This window comes from Mesoplodon densirostris, chromosome 3 (genome assembly GCF_025265405.1).
Source record: "Mesoplodon densirostris isolate mMesDen1 chromosome 3, mMesDen1 primary haplotype, whole genome shotgun sequence".
Classification (NCBI taxonomy): Eukaryota; Metazoa; Chordata; class Mammalia; order Artiodactyla; family Ziphiidae; genus Mesoplodon; species Mesoplodon densirostris.
The window spans coordinates 171,511,850-171,531,709 of NC_082663.1; the positions used below are offsets into that span (position 1 = coordinate 171,511,850).

The 19,860-nt window shown below is 43.8% G+C and overlaps 1 protein-coding gene across 1 annotated transcript; it reads right to left on the reverse strand.

Annotated features, from left to right (window-relative positions):
- Positions 1-365: 365 nt before the first annotated feature.
- LOC132485967 (ubiquitin carboxyl-terminal hydrolase 1-like) lies at positions 366-2,740 on the reverse strand. The gene is given in 2 exon segments (XM_060092593.1): positions 366-2,598; positions 2,600-2,740. Coding segments are annotated over 2 exon segments (2,346 nt in total). The 3' UTR covers positions 366-393.
- Positions 2,741-19,860: the final 17,120 nt, after the last annotated feature.

The following is a 19,860-nucleotide window of genomic DNA, read 5'->3' on the forward strand; positions in this document are numbered from 1 at the left end:
GATTCTGCTTCTTAGCTGAAAAGCCACAGAACCTGTAAACATCATGTAGATGATTACTCCAAAATAGGGAGATAAAAATACAAGCACTTTATTTGAAAAAGCAAACACAAAAGATAGGTGTAAATTCAAAGTGTTTACATGCTTCCATTTTGAATAATTCAGTTAAGAACCTATACAAGTTTGTTCCCAGAAGCTAATGCATCAATCACTAGTCTCCACTAAGGAAAAGGAATTCTAAAAATCAACATGGTTTTCAATAACTCAGATTTCACTATTTATATAGAAACCTAGAGAGACCAATAATATCCAATAGCTTCAAAAGATAAGCTAAAGACTTTTTGATGTAATCAATTTACCAATGTTTAATATACACACAAGGAAAATACACTCACTCTATAATTTCTTATAAAATAGCAAGTAAGGAGTAGATGTAGGAGATGTAGAAGGGGAAAGAGAATTCAAAAAGTCCTTCTCTTCAGTAACTTTCACTTGAGAATCATTAAAAAGCAACCACTTCCCCTCATACCCCTTTAAGCTTTGCACTGCATATGAAATTTTGTTTTCAAAATCACTCATGTTAATGCCTGGTTGGTCATTGGATTCCTTGTTTCTATCAGATTCATGGGTCCCATTAGTATTGTTAGTCTCAGAATTTCTATTTTCAGCAAATGCTGCACTGGCAGCTTTATCAGGATGAGATGCTTTGTTGAATAACTCATAATCTGCTTGAGTCTTTTGTCCTCTGAGAAGTCCAAGAGTGTCTACATTTTTTTTGTTCAAAACTTTACTTGGCTGGGTATTTCCACTGACTCTAATCGACACTTCTTCATCGTCATAGTTTTTGACCACACCCCTTGCTTCCTCCTTGTTCGATGGTCCTGGCTTACCTACTTCACACGTTTGGTCGATCACAAAATTTTCCTCATCTAGTTCTAAACTGTTAAGGTCAGTGACTTTCACAGAAGCAGTATAATGCCCGCTACTAATTGTAATGCCACTATGCATCACAACTGCAAATAATCCATAGCTGTCCTTGCTTGGCTTTGTGCTCCATTCTTCTAGTGACAGTTTAAGGGGTATCAGTAAAGGAGTGTTGATCTTGGAAAGTCCACCACCATAACAATCAAACTCCAAGCCACTAGCAGCAAAGCACTTCAAATGAATAGTTAGAACTTCAGGCATTGCGTCAAACAAAAGACTTCGTTCAGCTTCAGTATAATGATGGCAATTTTCACAGAAATATTTATTTTCTCCTCCAATCCTCTCCACTGAAGCAAACTGGGAAATTGCCCATCTCAGGGTCTTCATGTCTGGTTTTGGCTCTGAAGAACTTTCAGGACTCTCCTCTACTTTGGAAAGCTCATCTTCTTGCACTGGTACGATGACGTCTTGAAACTCTTCTCTTCTTTCTGTTAAACTTTCACATTCTAAGCAACGAGTCCTTATTACCAGCTGACCTTGAAATAATTTCTCCACCAGCTCAAAACCAATTGGCTCTGCACCTTTGTTGATGGGCTTAACTTCCTTAACAGGCATAACATTCTTCCCTGGAGATTGAAGTCCACAACCATCAGCTGTATTATCATTCTCATACTTCCCCATGTCCTCTTCAAGACCACATTCATTTTCTTTAGATTGTCCTTTGGATTCTTGGTTGGTTGTTATTTTACCCAGACTAAAGGATTTAGAAATAATGCTGGGTTGCTTAGCTGTAGACTTGAACCGGTTTCTTTTAACTCTTGATTTCTTTTGTGAGGGTCTTGCACTCTCATTTTCAGAAATGTACTGGGGGATTATTTTAGCAGGAATATCTGATGAATCAACGGTAGCTTTTCTTTTTGATCTGGTTTGTCTCTGGTTTTCTTTCAAAGACTGGTGGTCCTTAGAGACTTTAACTTTTCTCTTCATGTTACCAAGTTCAGTGTCACTTTTTCTTTTCCCATGTACTTTTGGCAGTTTTTCTTTATAGTCTTCAGAATGCCTCATACTGTCCATCTCCATGCTGTTATGGCCACTCATTTCCTCTTTCTGATGTTTTTCTTCTACCTTAGTAGATAACTCTGCCACATTTTTTACTCCTTTTCTTAGGAGGTGGCATGTTTCTTGAATGTGTCCCAAAATACACTGTAATACTTCCTGTGCATCATGCTGTAGATATCCTCCATACATAGGGTTGAGTTTCCTGAGTGTGTTAAGTAGTCGCCTTGGCTGAGTAGCAAGTTTACGAGTATATTTCTCTGGATGTAAGAGAAAACTAGCCTGAAGCTGTTCGACTGAAATGATCAAGGAATGTAAGCTGCATATTAGTTCAAAACTTACTGAAGAATCTCCTTTGCAATTTCCCTTAGCTTTTTGACTGGCTTCATCTTTTAGGGCTTCTTTCTTCCTTGAAATACTATTAAATAAGTGCTTCACTCCAGATTTAAAACCAGGACAAAAATATAATACCTGAAGTATACTATTAAGATAACAAGTATTGCCGAGATTATTCAGTCCCACAAACGGTAACAAGTTTTTTCTCTTCTCACATTTGACACGTGAGGACTGTGCTGCAGGAATAACTTGATCAATTTCAGATCCTCTGTATTCAGAAGTTTTTTTCTTCATTTCCTTGAGAATCTGTGAAATCCAAGGCTCTCTTGGTTTCCTTCTTCTGAAAAAACTTCAAGGGACGTCTGGGTTTTTTTGAGGGACTACCTCTTGAAAGCCTATTACTTTCACGAGGTATGACACGGGGCATTTTCTCTTCAAATCCCAAGGAGTTGAGGAGAATTCATTTATACAGGGACCCTGTAATCACCAAGCATATCTAGAATATAACATTTGACCAGGCGCCGTATCTCCTGCTATACCATTTCTTGCTCCTGGCTGTCCTTATCACTGGGGGTTGTGACATCACCAATGTTTCTCCCGTAACTATGGTCATGGCCCAGAGCGCGAGGTCCGCGGCGGTGACGCCGACGAGTCTAACCGGGCTGAGGGCGGGGGCGACAGGTGAGCCCCTGCCCCGAGCCTGCGGGGGGGCCCGCGACCCACGGAAAAGCTGGCCGGATCGCCCTCCCCGCAGGGGAGTGACCATTCGCTCTCAAGAGCGGGAACCCGGGCTGCGGCTCGGTCCTGCCTGGGCGCCGGCACCGACTACATCCCCGAAGCGGCGCCCGACCGCGCCCGCCCCCGTCCCCGCCCCCGCCCCCGCCCCCGTCCCCGCCCCAGGACGGCAAGGAGCGCCAGAAGCGGCTCCGCTCGCCCGGCGCCTGAACCGCTGGGGTCTTCCCCACGACGCCGCCGACGGGAACTTGGCGCATTTTCCTCAGTCTCAGGACTCGTGTGTTTTAGCCTCCGCCCGCGCCAGCGCTGCGATTGGAGGTGGCGTCCTACGAAAGTGCCGGTCCTAGTCTCCAGGCTGCAGAGACGCGAAAGGCTAGAGCCACCTCACGACCGCCACTAGCCCTCCTGGCACGCACGGGCTCCGGAACCAGCCGGAACGGTAGTTGCCCCAAGCTGGTAACGGGTTCTGCAGTTTCAAACAGCGCAGGCAACGTCACGGGCAGCTCGCCCTAAGTATCATTCTTCAAGAAAATGTGTAACAGCCCACTAGGGGCAGTCCCATTATCAAATCCACCAGGAAAGAGGATTCTTCTCTGGTCCTCAGGGCAGACAAGTTGAATGGACAGGCAGAGACTTTTTGTTTCATTCAGGATGCATCATCACTGAACTGGGATGGTGACAGATAATTCCCCATCCCACCTCAACTCCGTAGGTAAAGTGCTCTCCTGTCTAAATATGTTAAATCAGCACACACATTCACTGCGGAGGATCCAGGTTACAATGGCTCCTTTTAGTTGAGCAAATGGCCTAAAAGCACTAACCATCAGTGGAATACAAGCTAGTTAAAAGGCAGAGTCAATTAAGAATCTTTCACGTGGGCAATAAAACAGGTAGGCACAATTATCACATTAATCAGTGGTGCTCTAGGCCAGTACTTTCCAACTTCAATTGCACATGAGTCACCTGGGGATCTCTTAAACTGCAGAGTCTGGTTTAGTTTGGGGCAGGGCCTGAAATTTTGCGTTTCTGACAAGCTTTCGGGTGATGCTGAAGAGGCTGGTCCATGTCAACTTGGTGTCTCAAATTCCTTGTCACTGGGCAATGATCTGACACACACTTCAGTAGGATTTGGGCTTCAGTGGTTTGGACAAAAGATAACTAGGAGAACTGCTCTGAAATACTAATTGGAAGAATTCATTTCTGATTCTTTGGCTTTGGTAAATGTTCCATCTACCAAAATAAATGGCACATACTTATTTTCAGGTGTCAAATCTCTAGTGCCCATCTTGGAACCCCTTTAAAGAAGAGATTTTACTAAGCCGGGGGCAGTGGAAGAAGGATGGATTGGGAGTTTGGGATTAGCAGATGCAAACTATTATATACAGAATTGATAAACAACAAGGTCCTACTGTACAGCACAGGGAATTAGATTCAGTATTCTTTGATAAACCATAATGGAAAAGACTATGAAAAAAGAATGTATATATGTGTAGAACTGACTCATTTTGCTGTACGGCATAAATTAAAATAATATTGTAAATTAACTATACTTCAATTAATAATTTTTTTCAAAAGAGGTGATTTCAGGTGTCAAAAATGTCCCCAAAGAGAAAACTGTACAATTTAATTCTCTAATGAAGTCCTCTTGCCTGTTCTGCAGACCTCGGCATAATCCTAATTTTGTATTCCTTCCTTTTCTGTCCTTTTCCCAGCAATGGGATGTAGGAATAAATCTTTCAAGAACAGGTCAATAATGGTGTGAAAGTAAAGATGGCCCATCATGATAAAAGTTCCAATTGAAAAAAAACACAAAAACCCCGCGAAACCTGACTTGGTCCAAGTTGCCTTCTGGGAAATGGATTTTGAAACTAACTCTTTGGCAACCTTGAGAATGATGTGCTGTGTCACAGGGGAAAGATCCTTTTGAGAAGCTCTCTCATGTTTATAATTTCCTCTGAACCTAGACAGGAAAGGCAAGGACGAGCTGTCTAAGCCATGAGGATGGTCAGCCTCTCGGTCATTCCTCACCTGTTGTGATCACTTGTGTTCCACACAATGTAGATTAATGTGTTCAAGTTTCCATATGAAGGTGAAAAATTATTGTGCCCCAGATGGTTCTGAGGTTAAATAAGTTTGGAAAGCTCCGGGTTAAAGAAAGTTTAACTGGCCTCCTTCCTCTAGGTCTTCTCCGAGACCTTAAAATGTTCATGGACGTTGGAACCTCCAAGAGGGGTCCACAGGACTCCGGCCTCCTAATCAGATTGGACCACAGACCTTGTCTTTTAAGAACTATCTCTTGAGATAAGGGTTTGGCAGACTCCACCTTGAGAAGTGCTGATCTAGAGGAGCTGGGACAAAGTTTGTCTTGCTGACTCTGGATGAACAGAACACAGCAGTGAAAATGGTTGTGGGTATATGGTGTGGGGTTGGGAGTTTCTAGAAATCTCTGAGGTTAGTAAAAACCCCCTTTGGGCAAAATCAAAGTCTCATAGCCAATAGGAATAACAAGCTAAAAAAAGTCATTAATACTAATTATTTAAGGTATTAAATTGACAAACAAACCACATTTGCAGGTGTTCAAAATCTTCTCTGAGACAAGTGGTGAATTTTGCCTTTTCTGTACCTTAGGGTTTTCATCTGTCTAATGGAGTAGTGATGTCCCCCTCACAGGGTGGTCATGAGGACAAAGGACAATATGGGCAAAACATGTAAGACTCCTGTAGATGGTGGCTTTATTCCCAGTATTATGATGAGTGTTTTTTGGAGGTAACACCTTCCCTTTATCATACAGGTTTTTGATGAACTAGTGGTAGGTTCCTATTAAGATCATCCGGGAGAACATTTAAAAAATATGCATGCCCAGACCACTACTCAGTCCCCGTGAATCATAATTTGGTGATGATAATGGGGAAGGATGCATGTGTATATGAAACAGTTTCTCCCTGTGATGGTTATGATACATCCAAAACACCTTCAATGCGTTTAAGGCAAATTTCTAACTTGGGATCCCGCCTCTCCTGTAGTGGTCCTGGGATATGGTCCTTGGAATACAAGGTTTTGGTGGTTCAATAAGTAGAAATCTTATATACTAGTACCTCCCTGCCCCTCCCTTGCCCTTTATTAAAGTATCTGAGAAGTTCTGCAGGACACACTGTTGGAAGACTTGTAACCTGTTGCCTTCTGATCGTATAGGACAGTGCACCATGTATTTTTCTTGCAACTCTCATCAACATCTTTGTTCAACACACTTGAGAAATATTTTATATAGAGTTAGTCAGAAGAGAATTCTGTCCATATTCAGAAATCTTTTTGCACTGAAGCCATAAGGGAGAGGCAAGGTCGCAAAGAGCAGCTAAAATTCCTCCTCCCCGGGGAGCTGGCTAGGCCTGCTTTTACTCTTCCTGCTGCTTGTTACTTACATGTGGGAAGAATATTGAAAACGATAAATGTGTGTTTTCAAGTAAGCACTTCTGGGTAAAGTCTGGGTGAGAGTCAAAGGACCAGGGAGATGAGCTACTGCAAACCTTAAGTGCTGAGACTGGACAAACTTGCCTTTGAATCCTGGTTCCAATACTTCCCAGCTTAGTGACCTTGGGCAAGTTACTTCACGTTTCTGTGCCTCACTTACCTTATATGTATATAAGAGCTTTAAAAAAGGGCATTATTATTAGTACTATTTATCCCTGTTCTTATAGAACTGGAAAAGCACACTTAAGCAAAGTGAGGGGCAGAATCAAGAAGTGAAATAGAATAGAGAATTCTGGAAACTTTCAAAATCAAATAAATCTTGTTCCCTTTACAAGTGAATTTATTTATTTTGGTAAGTCATGACACCAAGTACCCTATTAGAATTTAGGGTTAGAGTTTGAGAGATGTGATTAACTTGAATTAGCTGGTTTATAGCAGTGGAGCGTGAATGACCCTTTCATCCAGCTCTTCATTCTAGTCAAATCCCAAACTATCAGACTAATTAATATACAAGAAACAGCTTGGGAGCCACTGCCAATGGCAAAAAAGAGAAGGGACTGGGTGAACCTCAACAGTGCCGAAATAACTGCCTGAGAAAGAGTAAAAGACTTAGAGTTATGGTGAGGATGTTGGGGTGGGCCAGCTGAAGGGTAGATTTACAAACGCACACACGTTTTGCTGCTCCTAGAACTTAAAACAACAACAACAAAAACGGGGGCTTCCCTGGTGGCGCAGTGGTTAAGAATCCGCCTGCCAATGCAGGGGACACAGGTTCGAGCCCTGGTCCGGGAAGATCCCACATGCCGCGGAGCAGCTAAGCCCGTGCGCCAAAACTACTGAGCCTGCACTCTAGAGCCTGCGTGCCACAACTACTGAGCCCACACACCACAACTACTGAGCCTGCAAGCCACAACTGAGTCCGTGCGCCACAACTATTGAAGCTCAAGTGCCTAGAGCCCGTGCTGCACAACAAGAGAAGCCCCCACTCACCACAGCTAGAGAAAGCCTGTGCACAGCAATGAAGACCCAACACGGCCAAAAATAAAGAAATGAATAAATAAATAAATTAATTAAAACAACAACAAAACCCAAAACCCGATAGAATAGAATAGAAAGTTTCAGAGTCCTTTGCATGCAGTATGACTGAGGTGGCAGTCTTACACACTCACACACGTACCCACATGTGCATGTGGATAGGTGTGTGTGTGCAATATGTATTTCTTATCGTGACTTGTGGTTAAAAAAGCTTGAAAACCTTTGCTCTAGAGGGCAGCCCACAGGGCCCTGAGCCAAGAAATAGATTATTTTGTGTCTAGAATGGCGCTGTGAGCTTACCCAGATCCCGCCCTACATTTTTGTAAACACTGGGATGATTGGGTGAGTGTGACAAGGACAAGCAAAGGAGAGAAAACTCAGACGCCAAGCCCCAGGGCAGTGATTGACTCAACAGAGCCTGGACACCAATGGGAGGACCGAGCCACTATCACAACCACGAAGCAAGGTGACGGCGCGGTGGTCGTGGTGGTTTCCATCCCCACTGTAGGAACTGTAGCCGAGGTAGCAGCCATAGACCGTTCACTGTGTATCTGCAATGCAGCAAACCCTCTAATTTGTTCTCTACGTTCCTTATCTCACGTGAATCACACAGCACAACTGTGGGAGAGCCATTCTTAGTATTCCCATTGTAAGGATGAGAGAACAGAGTTCAGTCATAGAAAAGCGATTTTATGAGAACTGTTCGTCTGGGGCTTTGAGAGAGGCAAAGTGAGGTATGATGAGTGGCCTTCTCTTGAGAAGTTTCTGTCTAGATAACGAAACGTTAGCTCATGAGCATCTCTGAGGAATGAACCACTTGCCTTCCTTCTTCTAAATCCCCTGATTCATTCGTTTTCTCCCTAGCCACAGGCTGTCAGGATGAAGAGGAGTGATAGAATTTTATTCTTTGCCATGCATAGAGCAAGGTACCAGATGGGAAATCAACACTTTCAAGGGGAATTTTAATGGAAAACTGGAATATCACACCCAGTTTTGATCAGTCAACGCATATTGCCTATGAACGCCATTGATATTTACTGCCAACTATTTACTGGTCTCTTACTTACTATGTGCCTAGCTTCATGCTAAGTAATTCATGTACATATTATTTTATAATCGAGCAGGACCTTATGGGGCCTTTTTGGGGCTGACCTCTCCCTCATAGTCCTTGCTTTAGTTCCTTTCTGAAGTACCTAGATAATAGTATCTGATGCACATTTCCTGAGTTGTTTGACAGACATGAAAACCCCCATCAAATGGAAGATATTAACTCTTTGATGACCATGAGCACATAGCCCCAAGACCTAATGGCGCCTGTGGATTGATAAACCCTGTGACACCACCCTGTTCCCTTACCATCAACCAATCAGAGAATTGTGCACGAGGAGATCACATACCCTGTGACCCCCCCCTCCCTTAGCTGGCCTTTAAAAATGTTTTCCTGAAACCCATCAGGGAGTTCAGTCTTTGTGAGCACTAGCTGTCCCAGACTATTTGTATGGAGCCTTACAATAAATGCTGCGTTTTCCTTCACTATGACCCAGTGTCAGTAGACTGGCTTTACTGCACGTGGGCAAAAGCAGAACCAAGTTTGGCTCAGTAACAATGCAGTCTTCAGAAACACCCTATGGAGAGGGTACTATTTTTTTTTTTTTTTGCGGTATGCGGACCTCTCACTGTTGTGGCCTCCCCCGTTGCGGAGCACAGGCTCCGGACGCGCAGGCTCCGGACGCGCAGGCTCAGCGGCCATGGCTCACGGACCCAGCCGCTCCGCGACATATGGGATCCTCCCACACCGGGGAACGAACCCGTATCCCCTGCATCGGCAGGCGGACTCTCAACCACTTGCGCCACCAGGGAGGCCCTGGAGAGGGTACTATTTTTGTGCCCATTTTCCAGATGAGGGAACGAAGGTGTGAGAGGGTAATAACTTGCCTTAGGTGAGACAGCTAATAAATGGTGGGGTTGGGCTTTGGGTTCAGCTCTGCCAGACTCTAGAGCCTGGGCTCTTCACCACCAAACAGTCATGATTCCTCCATGATATCCAGGGTATCACACACGTAAAGTGGGGATTAAATTAAAATGTTGATGATCACTCCCTGTCCTTAAAGAGGTTTCAGTACTGTTGAGAAGGTAAGACCTACACAAATGGAAAAATAGTTAATGATACCTTGCTGCTTTTATGCTGCGGTCAAAGGAGTACTAGAAAACATTCATGGAAGGAGAAATTGCTGAAGCTGAGCTGGGCAGGATGAGCCAGGATTGGATAAGCACAGAAAAATGGGTTGGTCTTGAGTCATTGAGCAGATACTAGACTCCTCGGTTTGGAGCAGAAAGCACAGTTTCTTCAGTTGAATGGAGGGGGTCCCCATTTAAGGATTCTGAGGCCTTCAGCAAGTGCTTTACCTTTCCCAAGCCTCAGTTTCCCCATCCATGAGAAGGGGATGATCTCCATCTCAGAGAGTTGGTGGGAAGATTAAGTGTACCTAAGTGCCTGGGAAAAGGAGGCATCTACTACATTCTCCTCTACACAACAGATTAAATAAAGTCTCCCAGTAGAACTGGCTGGCATCTTCCCTTCGCCATTCCAGTTGAAGATCTTAGAAAGAGCCCTACCTGCTGTGTGAAGCCCTTTACAACACGCCTCTGTTTGAGGTTTGCCTCTCCATCCAAGTTGGAAGTGTCCAGATGACAGATCCCACTGGGGTCCGAGGAAAAGAGGAGGAAGGAGTGTGTCGGCTGGGATGGTCTCATTGCATTGCATTTGGATGAAGTCCCCCACTTGCACGTCCTTCCAGCACTTCTGCGTGTAGCTCTGCTCTTTTCTGGGGTTGGAGAAAGACAGGGGCAGAGTGAATGTTAAAGCTCTCCAGAGCATGAATGAGTGAATGGAAAAGGTCCCCCTGCACCTAACATCCTCCAGGCAGCCTGTCACAGGACTGCTCTGTATTCTACCTCGCCCCAAATGACCACTATCATCGTCCCTAGAAAAGCAAAGCATGATCTATAGAATCCCACTAGGAAAGATCCCTCCTTCTGACCATGTAGACTTTTGATTGACTGTCGGCTATTGACTGGTTGCTGTGCTCAGCCCTTGCTTTCTAGCAGGAGAAAAAATTTAAAGGATAAGGTGATTATATAGTCATATTAACATAGTATTCTTAATATACATCACTTCCTAGAATACCCAGTTATCGCTGTAGAAAGCAGGGTCACAAAAGAATGGAGTATAGGAAAGACTGCTTCTGGTTGTGGGTGGCGAGCGGCAGTGGGAAAGGTGAGAATATAGACCATTGTCTAGGAAGATGTGGAGTGGTGCTGAAATAGGAAGCAGGGAATTAGGAAGATGGCACCAGGAACTTTGATAGGATGGGCCCCACAGTGACCACAGGATCAGAGGGCTAAAGAAATCTGAGAAAATGATGTACTTTCTCTTCCTATCCAATTTATCAAGCTTGGGTAATAACAAGGGCAGCAACAATCGTGAATTTAACATTTCTACCGTGCCAAGCACTAGGGGGAATGAATACTTCATTTACTTGCATAATAACTCATTGGAGGAGACGTTATACCCATCTCATAATGAGGAACTTGAGGGTTCAAGAGAAATTTCCCAGGGCCTTACAAAAACAGAGCTGGACCCCAAGTCTGGGTCCAACTTGACACAAAACCCAGTTTTCACTGCTTGAATATCCTACCTCCTGGAAATCATTCCCCTCTTTCCTCTCCAGTGGCATGGCAGCATCAGCTTTATAGCCCTGGCAGAAGGACTCGCTACTCCCCAGGGGAATACATTCCATTTCTAAGAGCCCTCATTTTACGAAATTCTTCCTTCTGATTAGCCAAATGTTGAACTAATTCTGCTCTCCCAGGCAATCTGATTTACTCCATCTTCTACCATAAAAAATATATATATATATACATTTTTTAATGCATTTAGTTTATTTTTGGCTGTGTTGGGTCTTTGTTGCCGCACGTGGGCTTTTCTCTACTTGTGGCAAGCAGGGGCTACTCTTCGTTGCGGTGCGCGGGCTTCTCATTGTGGTGGCTTCTCTTGTTGCGGAGCACAGGCTCTAGGTGCCCGGGCTTCAGTAGCTGTGGCCCATGGGCTCTAGAGCGCAGGCTCAGTAGCTGTGGCGCACGGGCTGAGTTGCTTCCAGGCATGTAGGATCTTCCCGGAGCAGGGCTCGAACCAGTGTCTCCTGCACTGGCAGACGGATTCTTAATCACTGCGCCACACAGGGAAGCCCTAAAAAAATACTTTAAAAGTATTCATCAAGCGTCTTTTGAAGCCTTTTGGACTTGCCAAGTCAAATTTAACTTTCCAAGTGCCCTCAATTATTCTGTGTGACACAGCTTCAAGGTCTGTCTTAGAGGAGAGGGCTCTTCTGACTAAGGCTGTGTTTGGAAATGTTCCTCTTAAAATGTGGGATCTGGGACCAAACCAATATTCCACACGTGGTCTTTTAAACTAAGTCCAGCTGGCTTGCAGCTGGATGCCTCTGAGCCCATCCAGGCCTGGAGAAGCAGGCTCTCTTTTGCTCTTTTTCTCCACTGATGCTCCAGCCTCTCTGGACATGTTACCGCTTCTGTTTTTGTTGGAATCTGAGCTGCCCTGGGCATGACAAGACCACTCTTCCACAGAGAAAGAGACGTGACAAATTTCACTTTTCTCCTCTGAGTTCGTAAAAGTCCTTGAGGAGGATAAGCGTTTGACGCCTTCCTCCTTTCTTTGGGGGCCCTCTAGAGAACCCCAAGCAAGCCCTCCTAAGACCCCATTTTCCTTGTCAAAAAGATCCTTGCAAAGGACTCGCCCAGTTTCCTGAAATACATGCACATCCATCTGGAAGACTTTTGGAAGGCCAACCAAGGGAAGATGGGATCAGAGTCCATAAAATAATCAGGGATTACAATTAGGGAGCAGTCTTGTAACTGTAAAGACCCACAGAGTTCTGTGGAAGTGCCCATGCTCTAGGGAGCCCAGTGCAGCAGCCACTGGTTAACCGTGGGCAGTATCACCCAAACGGGGACCACTTGTGAGCATTTTGTGGGCAGTGCATCTGTAGCATTTTAATAATAATTATTTTAATGGAAAAAGGATGCAACAGGTTTCTAAGCACTTTTTCATTCCCTCAGCTTATTTTAGAGCAGATGATCATCTGCTCTACCTTATTATTTTTATTTTTATTATTTTTTACCATGAAAAATAGAGACAGTCCCCCCAGATCTGTTTCTTGCTGTCATTTCAGAAAAACATTTACCTGTTGATTCAGGGAAGAATTGTTGTTTTTTCTTTAGAGCAGCCTTGGGAACACCTGTTCAATGTCCAAATATAAAGCTACTTAAAGAAATGGGAATGGCAGATACTCTCCATTGGAAAAGGAATCTTGTATGGTGAAGGAGGGAGGCTTTCTCTATTGCTTTTTTTTTTTTTTTCCTTTTTGAGAGGACACTTTAAAGAAAAAAGGATCCTTGAATATTACAGCAAAATTGCTCCAAGGAATAAAGGATTATCACTCAACTTGTCTTTACACTTCTGCCCTTTGACTTCTGCCGTATTGGGTAATGCCTTTGGGGATGGCCCACCATTGGTTGCTTGCTGTAATCTCAGCAATCTGGCCGGTATTGAGATTAGATTCAATGAGCACACCTTTGACTGTGAACAATATCCTGACTGCCAACACTTCCAGAGCACACTGGTTCAAACCAGAAGGTTTGCAAAAGCTAGTTGGGAACGCTACATACATAGACATACTGAAGGCAAGGCCAGTGCTCCTCCACCCGTGAACACTGATATTCATTCTTCTTCCTTCTAATAAAGGGCTCCACTGCATATTATGGGATGTGAATTATTAATGGGATGGACGATGGATGTTATGCAGATGAACTTATGAAATACATGTGTGTGTATATTTGTGTGTGTGTGTGTGTGTGTGTGTTTATGAGCAGTCACTTCTGTGAGTTTGGCTGGAGTGCAGACTTGTCAATTCCCATAATGATGATAGGTATCGCAAGGTCAATGGAACCACACAAGAAGCGATAAGTCAGACTGGTCTCTGTTTTCTTTCTATTATTCTTTGGGTCCCTGGGAGGTCCTGTCCAGTACTGCTGTCCTGTTAATAATCGCCTGTCTTTCCTTTAGATGTCATCTTCTCTTCCTTAGGATGACATGCAGTGGTGAAGGGACACTCTTCATCCCTGTTGTAGGCTTACCCTCCCCAAAACAGAGATTGCCCATGTCCGGGTCGTGCTGCTCAAACAGAGGCACATACACCTCCAGGCACACATCTTGTCGTGTGTGTCCAGGAGCACTGAAGTTATGGGAACAACATGATTTTTGGGGTGTTCAAAATTTTTTTGGGGGGGGGACATAATTTAGTAATTTAGCTGGTACAAAATTTGAAGAATTTTATATTTATATTGACCCAAATGTAGTAATATTATAGAATCAGAGACAGATTTTATAGGAATTTTGGAATAAGAAAAAGTGACATCAGGGACATTTCCTTCTTGCACTGGGTTATTCTGTGCTGGTTTCCTGATCCTCTGGGGGCCCACTTTGTCTCCTCAACTGTGGAAAAGGCAAGGGTGCATAGCTCCAGGGTTGGGGCGTCCAGCCCGAGGAGGTGCTGAGTGGCTGAATCCGGCTGAGGCAGAAAAGCGGCGTGCTGCTGCATTGAGGGATGCCCAGATGTGGCCACAGCTGGCTGGGAGCCACCTTCGGGAGTCATTCCTGGGTTAATCCAGCCCGTTCAGAACAGCTGCCCCGGGTGGACACATGCACACACTCCTGGTCATTTCCCTGCTCAGTGAGTCCACACCTGGGAACTGATTGCTATTTTAGTTTTGTGGCATGTTCACTGCTGCTTCAAAATAAGACAAATCGACGTGGCTGGGGACGAAGACTCCACCTGGCAGATTCTGCCTTGGGGAGAAATTAAGTGGTGCAGTGCTAAATGGCTTTCTGAGAGGAGATAGGGCTTATTAAGAGGTAAATCAACAGCAAGCGAGGTTTATAACCAACTGGATCCTGTGGGGAAGCAGGTGAAAGGGGGGGAATGGAGGAGGAGAAGGTGCTTAAGCTTCCATTTCTCAAATACTATGTGGGTTTTGTAAAAAGGGTTTCAAGGAACTAGAGTAGAGTGGATTTCTCAGGAAGCGTAGTTGTCTGTGGGATTTCCCATTCAGTGTAAGATGATGAGCTGACCTGGGCTGTCCTTCAGGAAGCTGGAATGTCAGGCCCAGGATGGTCAGCATCACTACCCCAGGGTGAAAGGGGAAGCCAGTGAGAATGAGTGCAATCTAGGGATTAAGAGTGGGTTTGAATCTCAGCTTCACCGCTTACTACCTGTGTGACTTGGGGAAGTTACTTAATCTTTCAGAGACTCTGTTTCTTCAGTTGAAGGTAATACGTGTATTTGCCTCAGAGGGTGATTGGAAGGATTAGTGACATGACCCATGTAAGGGACTGAGATCTTGGTTTTGCACTTAGTAAGTACTTGATGAATACAAGCTTCTTTTATGATGTTGATGACAATGAATGTTAATGCTTTGGTGAGGGCTAACCACCACCGCCAGCCCCAGCATTTTCTTCTTCATGCTATTGGGATGCCTGCTTTATGTCTGTGATTACATTTCATGAATTGGGCTCAGGCACATAATGTGCAAACACAAGGAACTTAAAAAATCCAAACATTTTCCCCAAGTCCAGAAAAGAAGGACCCAAATTCAGCCTACTGAAGACTAAGGGCTCTGGATGCTGGCTACTGGGCAAACTCCCAGAAAAATACATTGTTAAAATCAGGGCTGCCCATCAAGTTCTTTGTGGATGTTGACAGACTAGTTCTAAAGTTTATATAAAGAGGCTAAAGACCCACACTAGCCAACTCGATAATTGAAGGAGAGGATTGGCACTACCTATCCTCGAGACTTACTATAAAGTTACGGTAATCAAGACAGTGCGGTATTGGCAAGACAAGAAACAAATAGATCAATGGAACAGAATAGATAGCCCAGAAATAGATTCACATAATTATAGTCCACTGACTTTTGACAAAGGAACAAAGGCAATACAACCGAGGAAAGATAATCTTTTCAACAAATGGATGTCCACATGCCAAAAAAAAAAAAAAAAAAAAAAAAAACACGAGAAGAATCCAGACACAGACCTTACACTCTTGACAAAAATTAACTCAGAATGCATCACAGACCTAAATGTAACATGCAGAACTATAAAACTCCTAGAAGACAACATAGCAGGAAACCTAGATGACCTTAGGTATGGCGATGACCTTTTAGGTAAACACCATAGGCACTATTCATGAAAGAAGTAACTGAGACGCTGGACTTCATTAAAATTAAAAATTTCTGTTCTGTGAGAGAATGGTAAGAGAATGAGAAGACGAGCCACCATCTGGGAGAAAATATGTGTTTTGCAAAAGACACATCTGATAAAGGGTCATTATTCAAAATATAAAAAGAGAAAAACAAACTCAAAACTCAACAAGAGAACAAACAACCCGATTAAAAATGGAGAAAAGATCTGAATAGACATCTCACCAAAGAAGATATACAGATGTCAGATAAGCCTGAAAAGAGCTGCACATCCCATGTCATCAGAGAAATGCAAATTAAAATGAGATACCACACAATACCTGTTTGAATGCCCCGACTCTTGACCACTCACACCACCAGTTGCTGGTGGGGAGGTAGAGCGAGAGGCACTCTCACATGCTGTTGGTAGGAGTGCACAATGGTTCCAGCCCCTTTGAGAGACAAGGTGGTGGTTTCTTACACAACTAAACGTATCCTTACTCTACGAGCTAGCAATCACATATCCTATTTACCTGAATGAGTTGAAAACTTATGCCATGCAAAATCCCACACATGTATGTTTATGGCAGCTTTCTTCATAACTTCCAAAACTTGGAAGCATCCAGATGTCCTTCAGTAGGTGAATGAATGAACTATGGTACATGCAGACAATGAAATATTATTCATAGCTAAAAAGAAGTGAGCTATCAAGCCATGATAAGACATGGAGGGAACTTACATGCATATGGCTAAGTGAAAGAAGCCAATGTGAAAAGGCTACACACTGTATGATGTCAACTGTAAGACATTCTGGAAAAGGCAAAACTATGGAGACAGTAAAAATAACAGTGATTGCCAGGGGTTGGGAGGTGGGTAGGGATGAACAGATGGAGCACAGAGGATATTTAGGGAAGTGAAACTACTCTGTATGATACCGTCATGGTGGATACAGGTCGTTATACATTTGACCAAACCCATAGAATGTATAATACCTAGAGTGAGCCGTCTTGTAAACTATGGACTTTGGGTGACTATGATGTCTCAATGTTGGTTCATTAATTTCGACAAACGGACCACTTTGGTGAGGGATGTTGATAATGGAGGAAGTTGTGCGTGTGTGAGGGCAGAGGGTATATGGGAAATCTCTGTACCTTCCCCTCAGTTTTACTGTGAAGCTAAAACAAGGCTGGAGGAAATTTGATAAATCTCCAGTTCGGGTGAGGAAACTGACCTGGCCAAGGTGTATAGCAACAAAACTTGGGTTGGAACCTCTGTTCTTTCCATGGCTCCAAGAAGAGTCAAGCGTCCTGAAGCTGGTTCAGGAATACTTGAAATGCCCAACTGTCTTTGTCTTGACAGCGGTGTGCTCACGTAGAGACAGTATCGTGGGGGTGGTTCAAAGCTCTGGAGTCATGTGAGCCTGACTAAACCCCAGAACTACTACTTACTTCTTACATACAAGGTAGTGTGACCCTGAACCCACTACTTGACTGTATGACCCTCAATTTATTCATCTACCAAATGGACAAATAAAATCTATTCTACAGGTTAAAGTGAGAGTTCAATAAGATAATACATGAAATGACCTTAGAGCAAATGGCATTTACTGCTGCTATTATGATCATTAGTTATTATTAGCTTGGAGCAAACAGGGTCACTGCTGTGGTGATAGGAGAACAGAATCTGTGTGGTTGTCTATTTTCCTGAGCTGTCGTGAATGAGGGGTGGGCTTTGTGGTTGGAGGAGGAGCTTAGTAAGGGGGAAGGAACTGCAAAGGGAGGAAGGGTCCTGTGGCTTCTGTCCTGACCTGGTCCCACAAAATGGAAATGGAACAGCAGTTAAAGGTTTGGCGTTAAGTTAAAGTTACGCTAAAGACAGCGTGGGCCTGGGACAGAGGGCAGTGAGCGCAGCTGTGTCCCCGCACCCGCCTGTTTGCTACAGACCATGATGACAGGGGCTTTAGACTCAGGGAAGCTCGAGAAAGAAACAGCTGAGGCCAGAGGAGTGGGTAGGAGACCTGGACCCCTGGCTTGGATGGAAATATTGGGGGACATGAACATATTAACTATACCTGAGGATGCCCAGATATACCTGGGGAGGCCTGAGTATTAGGGCGGGAAGAATGAAGACCCAAATCAGCAGCTTGGGGCATCTGTATTTATGTGAATTCATTAACACCCAGAGGCCTAATTGTTTCATGTGTCTTCTACTTTCAACTGTGTAATAAGCTTGCTGAGAGCTGGGATGACCCTGAGTCTTACATTTCCGTACCTACACGGAGTCCGGTATGGTGTCTAGCACACAGGGGAGTGTTCAGTAAATATTCAGTAATTGATTCCTTGTAGATTGGTCTTGAACATGAGGCAGTAGAGGAGAAGCTTTTCCTAATCTTGAGTCATTTTGACATCTTTTTGTTATGGACGCACTAATGGAGGCTTCCCCAAATGGCATCATAATAATATGATGTATGATATGATGAGATATGATGAGATGAAATAATATAATATAATGTATTTAATGTAATGTAATAGAATAAACTTATTTGTATTAAGTGCCTGTAATAAGCCCAGCATTTAACCAACGTTACCATTTAGCTGCCTAATAATGACACAACTTTTATTATTACTGTTATCTCAGTTTCATAGATGAGGAAACTTAAGCCCAGAAAGGTTATCTAACTTGTGTAAGGTCACGTAGGTGTGTCTGCCAGGACATAGGAGTGATAGCTGTGGGGACTTCATGGCTCAGCGTGGTCTCTTGGTCCTGTTCAAAAGTGCAGTACTAAGCAGATGACGCCTCAGAAGCTGGTGACATAAACATAACTGAGGCTGGGTGGGGAACAGGAGCCTCAGCTTTTGGAATTGTGAGCTCCACAGTGGCAAATCAGAGGCTATAAATGCTCACCCGCTCAGATACAAATCAGGCCTGTTGACACAAGTGCAGAGCTTCAGGGACCCCTGAATTCTTGTTTTATGATTCTTCCACCCATTGAGTTTGGGGGAGAACCTAATGCATTCTATCCTGAAATGACAAGCTGACTTGGCCAACATCGTTTATGGCCTTCTCTGAGCACAGGGCGAGGCCATGGGAGGCGGGTGGGCACTTGCAAAACTGACCCTTTAGAGAGGAGGCTACTTGGCTGGTGCCAAATGCAGAGCAAAGTCCCGCAGAGTGGGTGCAGGGGTCTGCTGGTCTGTCAACTACAGCCAGTGGCACTTTTCATAGTCATGCTTCAAATGACACTGTGATCCTCTGTTTTGTGCACTTTCAGATTCTTTCCCCAGGCCTATTTTGCTATGTTATTAAAGCTTGGCGTCAAGTTCTATGGTAAAGCGTTTGTCTTCTTCCATGCGGTTCAACACCCCAGCCAATGATCTGTCTTTCTTACTTCCCTTGAGTCAAGCTCATGGTGACTCTTGGCTATCAAGGTTATAGAACTCTCCTTAGTAATACTTTAGCCAATATTTTCGGAGGGCTACTGAATGCCAGAAACTATACGAAGCATTTTACATGCATTACTTCATTTAACAGCTGCAGCAAACCGATGGGACAGCTGTTCACACACGTGCCTCTAATACAGCCCATCAAAGACCTGGCTGCACGACTTACACAAGTGAATGTACTGAAATGAGATTCTGCTTCTTAGCTGAAAAACCACAGAACCTGTAAACATCATGTAGATGATTACTCCAAAATAGGGAGATAAAAATACAAGCACTTTATTTGAAAAAGCAAACACAAAAGATAGGTGTAAATTCAAAGTGTTTACATGCTTCCATTTTGAATAATTCAGTTAAGAACCTATACAAGTTTGTTCCCAGAAGCTAATGCATCAATCACTAGTCTCCACTAAGGAAAAGGAATTCTAAAAATCAACATGGTTTTCAATAACTCAGATTTCACTATTTATATAGAAACCTAGAGAGACCAATAATATCCAATAGCTTCAAAAGATAAGCTAAAGACTTTTTGATGTAATCAATTTACCAATGTTTA